Source organism: Corticium candelabrum, chromosome 12 (assembly GCF_963422355.1).
Source record: "Corticium candelabrum chromosome 12, ooCorCand1.1, whole genome shotgun sequence".
Taxonomy (NCBI): domain Eukaryota; kingdom Metazoa; phylum Porifera; class Homoscleromorpha; order Homosclerophorida; family Plakinidae; genus Corticium; species Corticium candelabrum.
The window spans coordinates 2448613-2464742 of NC_085096.1; the positions used below are offsets into that span (position 1 = coordinate 2448613).

General features: G+C 42.9%; 2 protein-coding genes and 1 long non-coding RNA gene across 7 annotated transcripts; 1 reads left to right on the forward strand and 2 right to left on the reverse strand.

Moving 5' to 3' along the window:
- Window positions 1–693: 693 nt before the first annotated feature.
- Window positions 694–8529, forward strand: LOC134187555 (uncharacterized). 5 transcript variants are annotated; one of them, XR_009971141.1, is made up of 6 exons: window positions 694–866; window positions 3172–3270; window positions 3335–3359; window positions 7970–8064; window positions 8253–8292; window positions 8354–8529. It is a non-coding gene; the product is annotated as an uncharacterized LOC134187555 (long non-coding RNA). The 5 variants fall into 5 exon arrangements; XR_009971142.1 differs by having other exon boundaries at window positions 3193–3270; XR_009971138.1 differs by having other exon boundaries at window positions 3172–3359.
- On the reverse strand, window positions 3365–4796 carry LOC134187552 (uncharacterized protein K02A2.6-like). Its single transcript, XM_062655704.1, has one exon. It carries the CDS (start codon window positions 4656–4658, stop codon window positions 3603–3605), a length of 1056 nt encoding a protein of 351 aa, XP_062511688.1. The 5' UTR covers window positions 4659–4796; the 3' UTR covers window positions 3365–3602.
- A 971-nt stretch (window positions 8530–9500) lies between the features above and the next one.
- Window positions 9501–11218, reverse strand: LOC134188102 (uncharacterized). The gene is made up of 2 exons (XM_062656293.1): window positions 10531–11218; window positions 9501–10196 (listed from the first exon to the last, which is right to left on the reverse strand). Exons 1-2 carry the CDS (start codon window positions 10784–10786, stop codon window positions 10021–10023), a joined length of 432 nt encoding a protein of 143 aa, XP_062512277.1. The 5' UTR covers window positions 10787–11218; the 3' UTR covers window positions 9501–10020.
- Window positions 11219–16130: the final 4912 nt, after the last annotated feature.

Below are 16130 nucleotides of genomic sequence, written 5' to 3' on the forward strand. Positions count from 1 at the left end.
AAATATATATGTGTTAGACAAACGCCCACGGCGTAAGCGCATGCGTAAGTACATGCACATACAAACTATTGAACTAATTTTTTCGAGTTTTCTTTGATTGATCAGGAAGAAGGAACAGGATTCGCAAAGAACTGGTTTTCTGTTATAGAAAGTTATAACGAATTGTTTGTGGCCAGCAAGTGTACATGTTACCGTTAGTGTTCTCGTGTTTTTTCTTGTCATCTTGTAGCATCCCGTTACCAGTCATCGACCTAATTTGTGACAGACAACTATAGATATAGATCGGATCGCGGAGGGCGTTACTTGTCACTCAATTTCGTAATACATTATACTTTGACAGTGTCTAGCTGCATGCATAGTACAGTACACTCATGTGCAACACTATACATGTACACATACTAAACATGCATGAATTCAAAGAGGTCACACGGGTCAGGGTCGCGTGTAAGTTTTGCCGATCAAACTCTCCCCTCGGAAGTGCTCTAATTAATGTGTACTAGCTACGAAACGTATCCGTTAATTAATTAAATAAAGTGGGCGTGTCTTGTAGCGTTTTAAAGTCTAGCCCCTCATTTTTAGAGGTGACGCTCCGTTCGTGGTGTAAACATGATTTTGTTACTCTGAGTAGTGCCACGACAAAAATAAAAAAGGCATTGAAAATGATGCCCGGTAAATGTCGCTCAGGACTTCTAGCGTGCGCTCCCTCTAGGGCACGTGGTAAGCTCATGTGTGTACACGCGCGTTGTTATGTAGCCCTGCAGAATGTGCAGAAGGAAATTGGTTGCACGTCGTCTTGTTTTCAGTTCCGTAGCTGAACTCGTAGCTCTATCCGTCATGGGAGCGATAGAGCGCTGAAATTGACTAAGGTACGTACAGTGTGTAGTATCTATCCTTAATTAATTAAACATGTAATGTACATGAGATGTCTTTACAGTCTGTGCACACATGAATTACTGTCACTGTTTGACTTGTTGGGAGTTACAGTGGATGGGTGTAATTCGAAATACACTAGTGACATACATTTTATACGCAACGACCTAAACCACACTCCATCCATCCATCCATCCATTTTCTGCCTTTACTTGAGTAAGTGGTGCAGGCCACACACACACACACACACACACACACACACACACACACACACACACACACACACACACACACACACACACCACACACCACACACACACACACACACACACACACACACACACACACACACACACACACACACACACACACACAATCACCACCACCAGAGTGGAATATAAGGAAAATCTTTTGATCTAACACAATGTCGTAGCATCACTGCATGAGTTTGACCAGATATACTTAATAATAATTAAGAATATAATATAATGGTTATATATAATGGAATATAATGGTTAGTTCTCAGATATTGATCGAGCAGTTGTACTTCATGACTGACAACAAGTTGCTTAGGTCAGACATATGTGACCAGTAGAATTAGTTAAACACAGGTTTTAGGGATCCATTAGTCTCATTGACCAGAAGACTGGGGCTTCTTGATGACATAATTGGTCCATTCACGTGTGAAGGCCAACTATTGAGTATGAGCTGGAGTGGTAAAGTAAAAATTGTCATCAATTGTCATTGGTGGCACCATCATTACCACCATGTTTATCGCTAATTGTCATTGACCACCACAAACACCATCATCATTATCAACAATAAAATAACAGCACAACAACAGCAAGCAAATAATATTTGATGTTGGATATGTCTCCTATATGTCAAACCAAGTTAACTAATTGACATTAAACTATATGATGATGCTACTATTTATTCATAATAATATACATAAACTCATGAACTCCAGTAAGCATGTCTGGTCAACCTCTGTTGCTAGTATGATAAGATGTTCAATGGCTTTCCTTAGATTGCAGTCTGAAACCAATTACAACGTTCTCTGTTAACGACTTCAGAGTTGGTTGTAAGCACACCGAGACTTCATCTCTTCCCACATCTTAGGAGTCAACCGATTGATTTTCTGTCCCTTGCCAACTTCAACCCTTGCTCCTGGTGGGCAGTGTAGTGTAACTGCATGATGTCCACCAGGTGTGATGACGTTATTAGTCTGCCTAGTTGAGGTGTCAGTAACCTTAGTTGAATTGCCATTAACCTGTGAAACAGTAACTGTGAAATTATGTAATAGTGGCTGTTTGTTTTATCTCATTATTGCAGTAAGTAATGTTGTTGGTACATACCAGATGAATACAACTAACTTACAGTAGCATCAAAAGGTGCACGAAAGAAATATGTGTGGTCGGTAACCTGTAAAATGATCGATTGGTTACTCAATGGCAGTGACTACAATATGCAATACAATGAGCACTGTCTCTTACAACTGCATCAAGAATTTGCTTAGATGAGTTTTCTGCATCCTGTAACATGTTCACTATGTTGTAAAAATGAAGAGCTCATGCTAACAGAAACGTACAACAGTCTTTTCCAATGTTGTTTCACATAACCGTTTTGCTTCATGTGGGTTCGGAGCTCTGATGTAGACAATACAAATTGAGTAGATGTTTTAATGGGTTTATGTATACAAATGATACCTCAGTATTTCTGCCTTCCTTTTGCGACCTGGTTTACTTGAAACCCGGTAGAACTGTTTGGGCTGCTTTTCATTTTTTTGTCCAGGTGCTATTATCCTTTTCTTCTCATACTTTGTTGTTGATGTGTGTTGGTCAAGCCTGCTTATCAGCTCAGCCTGTTTTAGGTGTGATAGGACAGTTGGCAAGTACACAGTATTGAAATTTCCAATATCTAGCCTTTGGCATAGGGTGTGACATAAAGATTTGCAAGAGATGGCTTTGCAGCTGTGGCTGCTGCTTTTCCTGCCAGAGACAATCAATTACTACTGCATATTACCAGTATGTTTGTATGTCAGTCAGTCATTCATTCATTCGGTCTGTCTGTCTGTGTGCCTCCTTGATCGTGATGTAGAATGTTGATCATTTGATGTCAGTAGTCTAGACCTTTGTCAGACGTTTGCATTGTACAGTTCTTGTGGACTAATGACATCTTACATTTACTAGTTCTGTAGGCACCTGTATGAGTTTAATTGTTTAGTAGACGGTAGACATGAGTTAATCAGTCAGTGTGTTTATTGGACATGACATGGTTTTGCTGTCTGTCATAATGTAGTGCTACCTTCAACCCTTCCAGTGATGTCTTCTGCTTGTGGTATCACAACTTTGAGATGAGACCTCTGTTTGTCATCAATTTCATTGGCACTTGTATCTGGTAATGTTGCCACACAAGCAGTTAGACAATGTTTTGCACACACTTTGTGGATATGTTTGCATAGGTGCCCTGTTGCAAAGTCGTAGCAGGTGTGAAATGTGTAGTCTGAGGACCGAGTAGACAACGTGCTACGTACGAGTAGCTTTCCGTACTGTACTGTACCAAGGCTAGAACAGAACTGAATACAAGTGGCAGGGCTGGAAAGCTAAGTAATAGATAGTAGTAGCCGCAAGGGCGTGTCCTCACTTAATGACATTAACTGACCTAAAACACTACATTTCCCTCCCTTCCTTTAGATAAACAATACGGAGAACAAATTGAACGTATACAAACTAACGAAACGAAGTCACAAACGATTTAAATCGCGCAGGAGGGACTATAGTTCGCTTCGGTCGTTCTGATTGTTGTATCTCTGGCTCAGACATGTCTTGTGTCGGGGTCGTGGCTGCAGCTTGGTCTCCAGTATCTGCCTGGGTGTTGCTGTCGGTGTTTGCACTTTCACTGCTGCCTGCTGATATCTCAACGTCCTCATCTCTTTCCTTCCTTTCGCATACCGGCTTCGTCAGCTGGACGTTGCGTTTAACCTTGACTTTTCCCGGAGATTCGAGGACAAGCTGATCCCCGTGACGAGAAACAACTGTGTACGGATCCGGCAAGAAAGTAGGACTGAGCTTATTCGCAGGAGTCGTATTTCTGACAAGAACTCTGTCTCCCTCTGTGACAGGATGGTCCAGGGCACGACTCGACTGGTCAGCATAATCTTTCGTGGTTTGCTTACGTGCAGAGTCACGATCACGAACAGATACGTCATCACTTACCGTATCCGTGATAGCGGGTAGCTTGCTGCGCATTGGACGGCGAAAGAGTAGCTCGGCGGGACTGACACCTGTTGTTGAATGAGGTGTAGACCGGTAGGCTAGTAGAAATCTTTGTAACTCCACTCGCCATGGTTTCTGTTCAAGATTCGCGACCTTGATGGCCTTCAACAGAGTACGGTTCTGTCGTTCTACTTCTCCATTTGCCCGTGGCCAAAGAGGTGTGTTCCGGCGATGCTGGATTCCTAGCTCGTTGAGGAAAGCAGTGAACTCGGAAGCAATGAACTGCGGTCCGTTGTCGGTGCGAATGCTTCGCGGGATACCGTACCGTGCAAAATGAACATTGAGACGGTTGATGACGGACTGCGCGGTAGTAGACCGTAGAATGTCAACCTCGAAGTAGCGGCTGTAGTAGTCTACGGTGACGAGTAGCGTTTCTCCTGTCGGTAGAGGTCCCAGCAAATCTGTGGCTAGGTCTTCCCACGGTCCTTGTGGTAGTGCCGTTGATTTGACTGGAGCTGGAGGAAGCGGCTGACTGACGGCTTGACAACTGATACAAGTTTTACACGTCATTTCCGCTTGTCGGTCGATACCAGGCCACCATACTTTAGTGCGGAGGCGTTCCTTCGTCTTTACTATTCCTTGATGGCCTTCATGAGCTAACTCCAGGATGCGGTCACGGTAGCATGAAGGAGGTACTATCCTGGTACCGCGAAGAACGACTTGACCGATATCTGTAAGTTCGTGGCGAACCGGCATGAACTTGTGAGGGAGATGTGTCCAGTCGTTGGTGCTTATGCATCGGCGGATGGTCTGTAGCTCATCATCACTAGCTGAAGCGGTTTCAATGTCCTTTATTGCTATAGCACACGGAGCGGTACACTGCGTAACTATGTGGACTGACTCTTCAGTATCACCTGTGTCCACTGCGTCGTCGATCCTGGTGGTCGGTAAACGTGACAAGGCGTCAGCAATGTTGTTTGGTCCGGTGACGTACTTTACTTTGAAAGTGTACGCCTGGAGTCGAAGAACCCATCGTTCGATGCGTGCAGATGGCTTTGACGATTGAGAGTATATCACTTGGAGAGGTTTGTGATCGGTGACAAGGTCAAAAGTTGTGCCGTACAGGTACTGGTGAAAACGTTCACAAGCCCAAACAAGACCTAAAGCTTCCTTCTCCGTCTGACTGTAGCGGCGTTCGACACTGGTGAGCGTGCGGCTGGCATAGCAGATTGCACGAGACGAACCGTTAGGTTGTTGTTGTACGAGAACTGCTCCGAGACCAACAGGGCTGGCGTCTGCGATGACCTGTGTACGTGCAGTGTGGTCGAAGTACGCGAGTGCGGTGGCTTTAGCAAGCTGTTTCTTTAGTTTCGTGAAAGCTCGCTCTTGCTCGTCGGTCCACGTGAAAGAATTGTTTCTGTGTGTGATTCGGCGTAGAGGCTCTGCAGTCGTGGAGAGGTCGGGTAGGAATCGAGCGCTGAATCCCACGATCCCAAGAAAGCTGCGTAGTTCTGCTGCGGTACTTGGGCGTGGTGCATCGATGATTGCCTGAATTTTGTCCTTGGATGGCTCTACTCCCTGTCCTGACAGCTGTAGGCCATAAAACTCGACTTTAGTTCTGCGAAACCAACACTTCTGTAGGTTGAGGGTGAGACCACATTCTCGAAGGCGATCGAGTACTCGGAACAGGTTAGCGTCATGTGTCCCTTGGTCTGGCCCGTAGACAATGAGATCGTCCGCAATATTCAGTGCACCCGGACAATCGGTCAAAAGTTGGCTGACAATGTGTTGGTACTTCTCTGGCGCCGATGTGATGCCAAACATCATGCGTTTGTAGCGGTAGAGACCGTCGTTGACAGCGAATGTAGTGATATCACGTGACGCCTCGTCAAGCTCGACCTGGTGAAATCCCCATCGAAGATCAAGCTTTGAAAAGACAGTGCTGCCGTTCAGTGCTTGTAGAATTTCATCAACCGTTGGAATTGGGTAACGTTCACGGATAATTGCCTCGTTCGCACGGCGCATGTCAACACATAGGCGTATTTCTCCGGACGCCTTCGGCGCGACGACAACTGGACTAACCCATGACGTAGGACCGTCGACTTTCTCGATAATGTCCTTCGTAAGGAGTTCTTCCAATCTGTCCGAAACAGGCTTTCTAAGTGCGAAAGGAATCCGTCGTGGCTTTTGTGCGACTGGTCTGACCTGCGGATCAATGTGAATATGCGCTTGGTAGCCATCCAACTTGCCGACACCGTGAAAGAGCTGCGGGTATCGCTGTTCGATGTCGACCCGGAACTGATCACCAGACGTGTTGACCGTGTGTGCGGTGTGCGGTCGCTCAGGTTTCAACCGCAGTACTCCAAACTGTTGAGCTGATTTCCTGCCGAGGAGAAGCTGCCCCTTCGACCGAATTACCACAAATTCGGTGGGCGTTGTTCTTCCGTGTATCGTAGCGTTGGCCGTGAACTGACCAACGACGTCAAGTGGTTGACGTGAGGCGTAAGCGTACAGCGTCTTGCTCGTTACTCGTAGCGTTACGTTCAGGCCTTGTGAACAGAGTTTGTGAAAGAGATCGTCACCCATAATATTGCAAGAAGCTCCAGAGTCGATTAGTGCTTGTGTGGTAACGCCGTTCAAACTAATCATGGTTGTTGGTGTTGAAGTTGACAGCTGCTTTGACATTTGGCCGTCGTAATCACCAATCGTAAAGGCGAATGACTCATCCTCATCTTCTCCAGAATCCGGTTGGGAAGATGCGGTGACTTGATGAGCGCGGTCACTGCGGCGAGCAGGTGGTCTGTGTTTCTGTCTGCGGTCGGAGGCGTGGTTGGTACCGCGACGTTGCGGTGAGCCCGAAGATGACGCGGAAACTCCTTGACTGCGGCACTGTGACGCAAAGTGGTTGCGCTTGTGACACTTGTTACAAGTCTTCCCACGTGCTGGACAAGCTTCAGAGCGTGCATAGTGTCCTGATCGACCACAATGTGTGCATGCTGGGGCGTCGCTGTGGGTTTTTGCTTGACCTTTTGGCAATTGTCTGCGGTATCGGACAGCTGCAATGTCGTCTGGCTTTTTTCCACTGGCATTGGTTACGGCGGCAGGTGTGAGAGCGTGCTGCATTCCTCTTGCTTGTTGGTCAACTGACTCCCAAACACGTGCTGTCTTCAAGACGTCTCGCAGTTGTATATCGACAGTTTCAAGTAATTTGCGGCGGAGTCGAGCATCACGGATGTGTTCGATCAGCTGATCTCGAAGTTGGTCGTCTGCATCTTGAAAATTGCAGTGTTTTGCCTGCATGCGGAGACGGGACGCAAACTGGTCTACTGACTCATCATCGTTCTGTCTCATCTGACGAAAGGTATGGCGCTCGTAGGGCGTGTTGGGCGCGCACTGGAAATATGTGTCAAGGGCATCCACAGTACGAGAAAATGCCGTATTATCGTCTGTAACTGCGGCTTCTGTGAGGCTCTCGTGTATGTCCTGCACAGCTGTACCTGCGTAGTGTAACAGGAGACTGCGTTGACGAGAGTGATCGGTGATGCCTTGACCCTCTATGTAATATTGGAAGCTCCTCTTCCACTTCCGCCATCGTTCTGCAACAATGTGTGCGGGGCCTGTGATATCGAGAGTTTCGATAGGTCGGCGCTCTGAGTCCCTGTTCGTAGCCATAGTTCACCTCGTCGCCAATGTGAAATGTGTAGTCTGAGGACCGAGTAGACAACGTGCTACGTACGAGTAGCTTTCCGTACTGTACTGTACCAAGGCTAGAACAGAACTGAATACAAGTGGCAGGGCTGGAAAGCTAAGTAATAGATAGTAGTAGCCGCAAGGGCGTGTCCTCACTTAATGACATTAACTGACCTAAAACACTACAGCAGGTACACTGAAACATGTGCCGACAGCAGCCACAGATGGCACATGTGAAAGATGCACAACTGGAGTTGGGACAACATGGGTGAAGCTGTTTAACATGGTAAATGATTTCAGCCTTTGATTGAGATTGTACATTCCAGATGTTTCCTTCACATTCCTGTGTGTATGTGTGATATTCAGTTTATAATGAGTGTGTAAACGTAGCTTATTTGCATTTATGTACCTCCACATCTGCATCGCTGATCAGAATTCTCCGGTCATGTCGTGTCTCTTCTTGTTTTGTCCTAGGATTGAGTGTATGCCAGCGTTGTTTTTTCTGTACATCAAGGTATTTTGGTCTTCTTCCATTTTTAGAAGAACATTGACCAAATGATCTATTCGTCTATTAGAGATGTTTGCCAAATAAGAGGGATGTCTCTTCAGTTTGCTGTGGAAACTGCAAGAAAGAAACAGTATACATCAGCTACTGTGAAATCAAGGGTGATGTTTTAGTGACCATTGAGTGTTCCTTGATAGTCAAGGTACATTGTAATCTACAATAATTGGTCAAGTTCATTTAACCCTGGATATATATATATATATATATATATATATATATATATATATATATATATATATATATATATATATATATGGTCAAGTGCATTGAACTGAGTATAAGCCTTGGTTGATCATTGTTGACAAGATAGCAACTTAGCATTTACAACTCTGTTGCAAGTAAATCTTTCCAAATACACTTCCATAGTTGTAACAGTCAACAGTATTTGGTTATTGGCTCGGCACTGTCAGTTTGCCAGCTCTCTAGCTTATCCAGTTACATCCTGAAATCAATTCTAGTGTAGCGTGATTTGTGTTCGGCTATGGAGTGGCTAGACAGATAACAGAAGTATAGGAATAGGTACAACTGTCTCAAATAGAGTGGCATGAATTTATGCCCCATATTCCTAAATTACCTTTTGATTTCTATTGTTACAAGTACATACATACAGTGGTTCTGAAATAAAGAGTTCTGGTTTTGCTTTACTGTGATGTTAAATAGTACTTACTTTTCCACAACCATGTTTGTGTCTGTGTCAGCATGATCGTAATCTCTGAATGCCATTGCTCACACCTCTGTAAGAGTCAACAATATTTAGCAGTCATACCACTTGCGTCAACAGATTGTACTACCTGGCCTGTAGCTGTAGTGTGTCTTGAAATAATCAATGAAGCTGGCTTCTTTTGGCAGCCATGTATGAATAAAAGAATTCATGTACCCCTGAAATTTTGTTCGGTCTGTTTCACTTAGGATGAGGTACAAGCCTTGGTACAGAGCAACCTGATGAAGTTTGTTTTTTACTTTTGCATATAAATTCTTCCTAAAGTTTCTAGATGCAAATAGCTAAAACATAAGAAACCACTTTGCATTAAACCTGTCAACATGCCATCTGCATAGGAGATGCTTCGTGTCGTTTCCAAATACAGCCTTAGCAGTCCATGCAGCATTGTCTATAGGACATGAATGCAAACAATATTTTGTGAAGATGTCAGCTGATATACTTTATACCATCATCACTCATTAATGTTGTCACAACAGCATTTGGTGATGCAGTTTTGACAGCTTCAAAGACCTGGTACATGTAAGGGCGATCTTCCTTGCTGCTTATTGTCCAAGCTACTGTGCGACCTATGAAGTATGGCAAATGACTTTAGAATTAGAAAAATTTCTTCAACGACTGATTGTGTGGCTAAAATGTCTTTACCTTGACCATGATCATCTCTGATCATCAGGGTAATAAGTTTATAGTTGTATTGATTTGTGTTGTGCGTTGAGTCAACACAAACCACTCCAGAACTGAATTTTTCAAAGAGCTCTTTCTGATGCTCTGTCTGAATCACTAACATGAATGAATCTTCTGGTAATTCAGAGAAATTTTCATCCTTCACGCCAAATGGTTTGTGCAACAAGACAGGGTTATATTGCTTATTGGCTAGTTTTTTCACAATTGCAACGACAGACTGTGCATCATCGGCATGGTTCACTGCAGACATATCTACAACTGACTTGGAAATATTCCTAATGTCCTGCCGTGTTATGAAGTGCTCTCTGTGACGCAGGATAAAATTTTGCGTTGATCCTGGAGAGACAGATTGTTTCCATTCGTTTTTGCATTCTTGGTTTTCTCTTGTTTTCGCTGTCTTTTTTGTTTGCTTTGTGACTTCGACAGCAGACAAAGTACAGGGTCTGACACTCTACAATTACAGTGGTAATTATATCAAGTTGTAGCTGTATGTATCAATCACAATACATAGGTATAGGAATCTAATTCAGTTAGAAGGACACACGTCTGTCTACCAGGGCATGGTACAGAGCAACAACTCGGCTGATTGTATGTTTATATCACAAGTCTTATACAGCTAACACAGCAAAGCAGCGTGCGTGAATGTCAGGCATGTTTAGAGCACTATGCGACTTCATAAGATCTACTCAGTTTGCTGGAAGTTGAAGAAGCACGTGCCCTGCTTCTCTCCCCTGTTTCTTATGCATATGCAGTAAGCGTAATACACACTATAATTGTGCTACAACCTTGGGTTGGCTTCTTTGACCTCTCTCTTCTGTAGTATGTGCATGTCTTCCTCTGTTCCTCCTTTTTCCACTCAAAAAAATTCATCACTGCTATTGAATTCAAGTTCACGTATTCCTGTGGATGGTACAAATACATCCATATGGCATTATCTCTGACATGAATATAGGGTGAAAGAACAACATACCCATGTTCATGTGATGATGTGACACCATGTGTTCTGTTAGACTCTTCACTTGCATAAATTTCAAACCACATTCTTCAACCATGCATTTATGCCAAATGTCTTTCTCGTAGCCAGCACCATGTTGTTTCCTCCTGTGTCGTTTTAGTGTTTGCTGTGTCTTATACTGAAGCCCACAGTCAAGGCATTTATTTCTGGCTTTCTTTTGTGTGCTCTCAACAGATGACGATACACTATTATTGAGCAATAAATCTTCCTAAAGACAAGCTACATGTTTACTTGCTAAAACTATAACCACGCATTTGTGTGTGGTGCATGCGCATACACATAAACAACTAGAGAATTCTGGTATGTTGTCTTTCAATAGCTACTATGCAGTTATAATCTGGGGTTACTAAGTAACATTCTTCCATTACAAAAGACTCTGTAAGATTGACATTGGTTTTCCACTAACCGCCAACAACAGTAGTTTGCATGAATTACAGACAGACTGATGTGCATAAGACTGATTGCTTAGCAATGGTTTTCAATTTAATTTATTTAAGCATTATTAATAGTGGAGTCTTTTGGATTGTGGACGTCTTCCAGTCTTGCCACTTTGAAGGTTATCGCGTCCAAGACCACAGCAAAGAGCAGAATAAGTTTTAGTAGCGCAGTCAGTAACTTACTGCAACAGCTTTCAGTTCGCTTATTTCAGTTTAGCGCACGTATGATTTGCACTAGTTTGCGATTTGACACTGAGTTTGACTTTTGGGATTTGCCAACTTTGGCAGGGGACGGGTAGTTGTTATCTGCAATAAGAATATATATATATATATATATATATATATATATATATATATATATATATATATATATATATATATATATATATATATATATATATATATATATATATTGCATTAACTTATACATATATATAATATATATATATATAATAAGATTATACTATAATTATATTATACTATACTATAATAAGATTTATACTTTCCAGTTTACCAAACAACCATAGAATTTATGTTCGAAGAGGTCCCGTATATTCATACAGTGCGACCCGTATAACAGAGCTAGATATCTCAAGTTCAACCACGGATACATATTCCTATCATGGCAGAGCTTTGCCCTACATTGTAGCTCCAGTCAAACAGAAGCCCTCAGTATCTGACTGGCACATGGGCCCCAGTGCGCCAGTTGTTGTGACTGCCTCTTATGCCGCAAACTCAAGAAGGGGACACATACAAGACTTTCTCACAGAAGTATTGCAACGAGTAAGTGCAAAACTCCGTACCAACTGCTTCCAGAGATACCAAAGGTTCTGCGCTAGAGGAATTTAACCGTCACACAAACACGGATGTCGACGGTACGTACGTACGGCCTAGACTAGCTACGTACACCAGTTACTGTGCTTGAATATTTCTAAGACATTTACAGTATGCGCTAACCGCTATTTCAACAAACTAGTACGATACGCAGTTGTAATTACAGCATGCAGACGCCCATAGCATAGGAGAGATATTGATCTGTGTGAGAGCAAGGAAAGCTGCCAGTTAGCACCCTGTGACAACAAGGAAGAGGCACTTCTTGACCATTGTGGCTTCACCTACATACACAGAGAGACCTGAGAACACTGCTAGTAGGGATGAGCCAAATTATTTTTTCTGACATTTTGAACCATCTTCCTACACAACTTTAGTTAATTAATATTAAGTTACTATTTTTAAGTAACGTAGCAATACACTTAATTACGTAATTACTATGGTGTTACACAGTGTATACCACAATAGTGTACATGTATGCACTGCTTTCAAGTCACCATATATTACTGCGGTGTACACATTACACTGCTAAACATCTTCAAGTTAGAGCCTCTACACGTATGTTACACATATTGTCCGAACGATTGTCCACTAATTCGCGAAAACACATGCAATAGCTAGATGGCGTGAAGCAGCACCGCCCTGACACCACAAGTCACGCCCAAATCTGGGTGCCATCTGTCATGAGTCCTGCTCGATACGGTGGTAGTTTGCATGGTGCTGTCAGGACCTGACGGCTTAGGGAAGTGCACGCGCGACCGAAGCAACTCTTCTACTCTGCATTCATGCAGATAAAGAGACGAAAATCAGTTGGGCAAAATGTAGGGAGCAAAAGAATGTCGCTTACTTTGACCGCTCACGACAAAGTACGTATTATTAGCCCACGAAAACTCATACCCAGCAAGCACCAACGCAACCGATTCCTCATCAGAATGTATGTGCTAACGACAGTCTTGCACATGCTTTACAACAAATGCCAATAACACTCACCTTGTACGACTACATCGCGAGTCAAAATGACCGGAAACCGCCATGATCATCGTCACTTTGACCTCGTCCTGCATCTCCAAACAAGAGAAGATTCCACCTTGACAAGAAGTTCTGAAGAAAGCAATAGTGCAGGAACATCCAAGAACCAAGTAGGTTGGATTCGCTCCTCTCTATATGTTGGGCGAAATACAAATAGTTGAAGCTACCAGCGGACGAACGTCATAGTTGACCGTTTTGCTCGGCTTCCTGCAAACGTATCTACATCTCTCTAGGGTTGGGAAGCAGGCAAAAAACAGAGAATAGATCAGTTGTCACCACTGCCTTGTAAGACGAGCTGAGGTCAAAGACTTACTAGACTATGCGCGGATGTTTCGAGGTTGTCATTCAAGCTATCGATACGCCCTACAGATGTCCAGATTATCCGGGACATCTCGCGAACTTAACTTCCCCGGTTGTTTGGTAGACTGTTTCATCATCTGATTACCTTGCATATCCAGGATACAGAAGGCAAATCTCTTGATATGTCACACTTCGTTGTCAACAAAGACTGGGCAAGCTATCTGATTAACCTGAGAAGAAATGGAACATGGACTGATCACATAGCAGTGTTGGCTGTAGCAACATTTCTTTCCTATAACATCAGAATAATTAGTAGCGCAGTTGGCACCGAGACTGCTTTGATATTATAGTTGAGTCAAATGGACACACAGCTAGACATGCCATTCCCTTACTTCTTGGACACTACGCCGAAAACCACTATGAAAGCCTGGACATTGCAATTAATGGTATGTTTGAGTCTACTATTTCTACCAAAACTGATTGTCCTTTTAATCAATAGATGATCCTGTCACAGAAACTGAATCCAGCAACGAACTAGAAGTTACAAGTATGATGACACGCGATCTGCCAATTAAACTCACATCACTTTAGGTCTATGAATTTTGTAACTAGACAAAGCAGTACACTGTTGTTTGCAAGACTTGGAAGCTGTTGAAGCACAGCCCACTGAAGCAGTTCCAAGTAAGTTCATTTATCACGTCATGGATAAGAATAGAATGGTACGGATTATGACAGATAGTTTACCAAAGAAACAAAGACTTCATCCGTTTTACGTTCTGTCATTGAAAGAGCAGAAAGAAGTGGATGAAATGGTACTTAGTACCGATTAACTATTAGCACCTTACCAATGGCCTACATGTATTATAATGACTAGTGCCTTGTAATTCACAGATGGCTACAGCATTTCATGAAGAGACTAGTAGCACACCTCTCAGATGTTCCAACTTCCTCGGTTTAGTAACAGTTGGTGACATATCATGACTACATCCCAAATGATGGCTCAATGACAATGTCAGAGCTTATAAAGACACCTACTAATGTATAGACATCTATCTTCAAAGTGGTTTGTCTTGCTATTGGCAGCTAATCAATGCGTTGTCACGTTTGTGGGAAATTGATGCTCAGCTTGTGGTATTGAACTAGTCAAAGGCTTTTCGCATACAAGTTCTGTTATCATAAATAAGTCTTGTTTGCACAGGGAAAGAAAGTTAAAGCATTAAATACCTACTGTTTTGAAAAGCTGGACAAAGAGGGCCCTCAAGCTTTAAGACCATGGACAAGGAAATGGCTGGTGAGATCACACCAAAAAATCAAACACAGTATGTCACAAGTGCTAGATTGTAAATTATATAGAAAGAACTTCTTCATTATGATATTCTCATAATGCCCATACATTGGCCTATAAAGCAGCATTGGTGTTGTACTGTATGTCGTTTAGTTTGTCTAAACCTTGTTTTGAACTAGTGGCAAGAATGTTTTAGATTATAGACATTAACAAGAAAGAAATTCGTTACTATGATCCACAAATGATTATGTGCTCAGACGTTTTTCCTAAGACAAGGTACAAAGAAGCAACAGCACATCTCTTATTTTTGAATGACACTCTAATTATGCTATGCTCTTAATAGACAGTGGTTGTCAGATACAGCAAGACAGACAGGAGAAACATATGTGGATGATAACTGGCGTAACATTACTGTGAAATTAAAACTCTCAGTACTTATTTCTCATGCACATCACAAAATCGTTTCTTGTTTTCTACATAATGCTCCAAGGCAGCTAGACAGTTGCAGCTGTGGAGTCTACTGTTTAATGGTAAATGTTATTTTCAACCGTTTCTATATAAATCTTGCACAACGACTTCTACCAAATCTGTGAACTTTTTAGTACATGAGACAAGAAGCAGTCACTAATAACCAACACTTCTGTGAGGTAGACAACCTATATGTTTAAAACTGTTCGTCATTGTTATCATTACAGGAAACAGAAAACTCTGTCACAAATGTCCACAGAAAGGAAGTGCAAACTAAAGACAACCACATACATTGTTCCACACAAGACAAAAAGTCAATGTGTCGTAGCACTTTAATAGTTAGGGTATACCCACATGAGGCATCTAAAATCTCAGACCACCCTGAATATCTTGCCTTAACAATCACATACCACCCAATCCACAGTGGCCATGCGCTCAGCTTTAGGCCAGTCACAGAAGCTGTGAAAAGCGAAAATTAGTCTCTTTGAGTCTGGCAGCTCTGCTGCCTCTGCAAAACATGAATACTCGACCCATCTCCAACTGAAAAGTGATCCACGAGTAGTCGAGAGCACTCTTGCAGACAGAGCAATAACCTCAAATGTACGAGACATTCAACGCCTCTTTAGAAAATGGCGATCAGACAACATTGGACCATAAAATGGAGACGCTGTGTTTGAGCGGCTGTTTGAGGAAGTACAACGATACAACAAGGAACATGAAACAGAGGGTGGGCGAGTATTTCTTCAACCTTATGAAGCAGCAGCTGCAATGAGCATGGATGAACCTAAACCAAAAACCAGAAAGACTGATGCCATGCCCTTCCTTTTAGCTCTAGTCACTCCTCTCATGGCCAGAGTCCATGAAATGGTCACACACAGTGCAAAGCTAGTCTTTTGTGACTCAACAGCCAGTCTTGATAACTTGAACACAGCTGTGTTCATACTTCGCTGCGGCACATCAGTAGGAGCTCTACCACTTGCTGCAGTTATGACATCCAGTGAAGATGCTGTTACCTTGTCA

Bases quoted from the DNA above. Each gene is read 5' to 3' on its own strand.
- LOC134187552 (XM_062655704.1), bottom strand. From the start codon at position 4,658: ATGACGTGTAAAACTTGTATCAGTTGTCAAGCCGTCAGTCAGCCGCTT.
- LOC134188102 (XM_062656293.1), bottom strand. From the start codon at position 10,786: ATGTGGTTTGAAATTTATGCAAGTGAAGAGTCTAACAGAACACATGGT. The intron at 10,197-10,530 runs GTTGTAGCACAA...CTGTAATTGTAG, and splicing joins GTCAAAGAAGCCAACCCAAG to AGTGTCAGACCCTGTACTTT.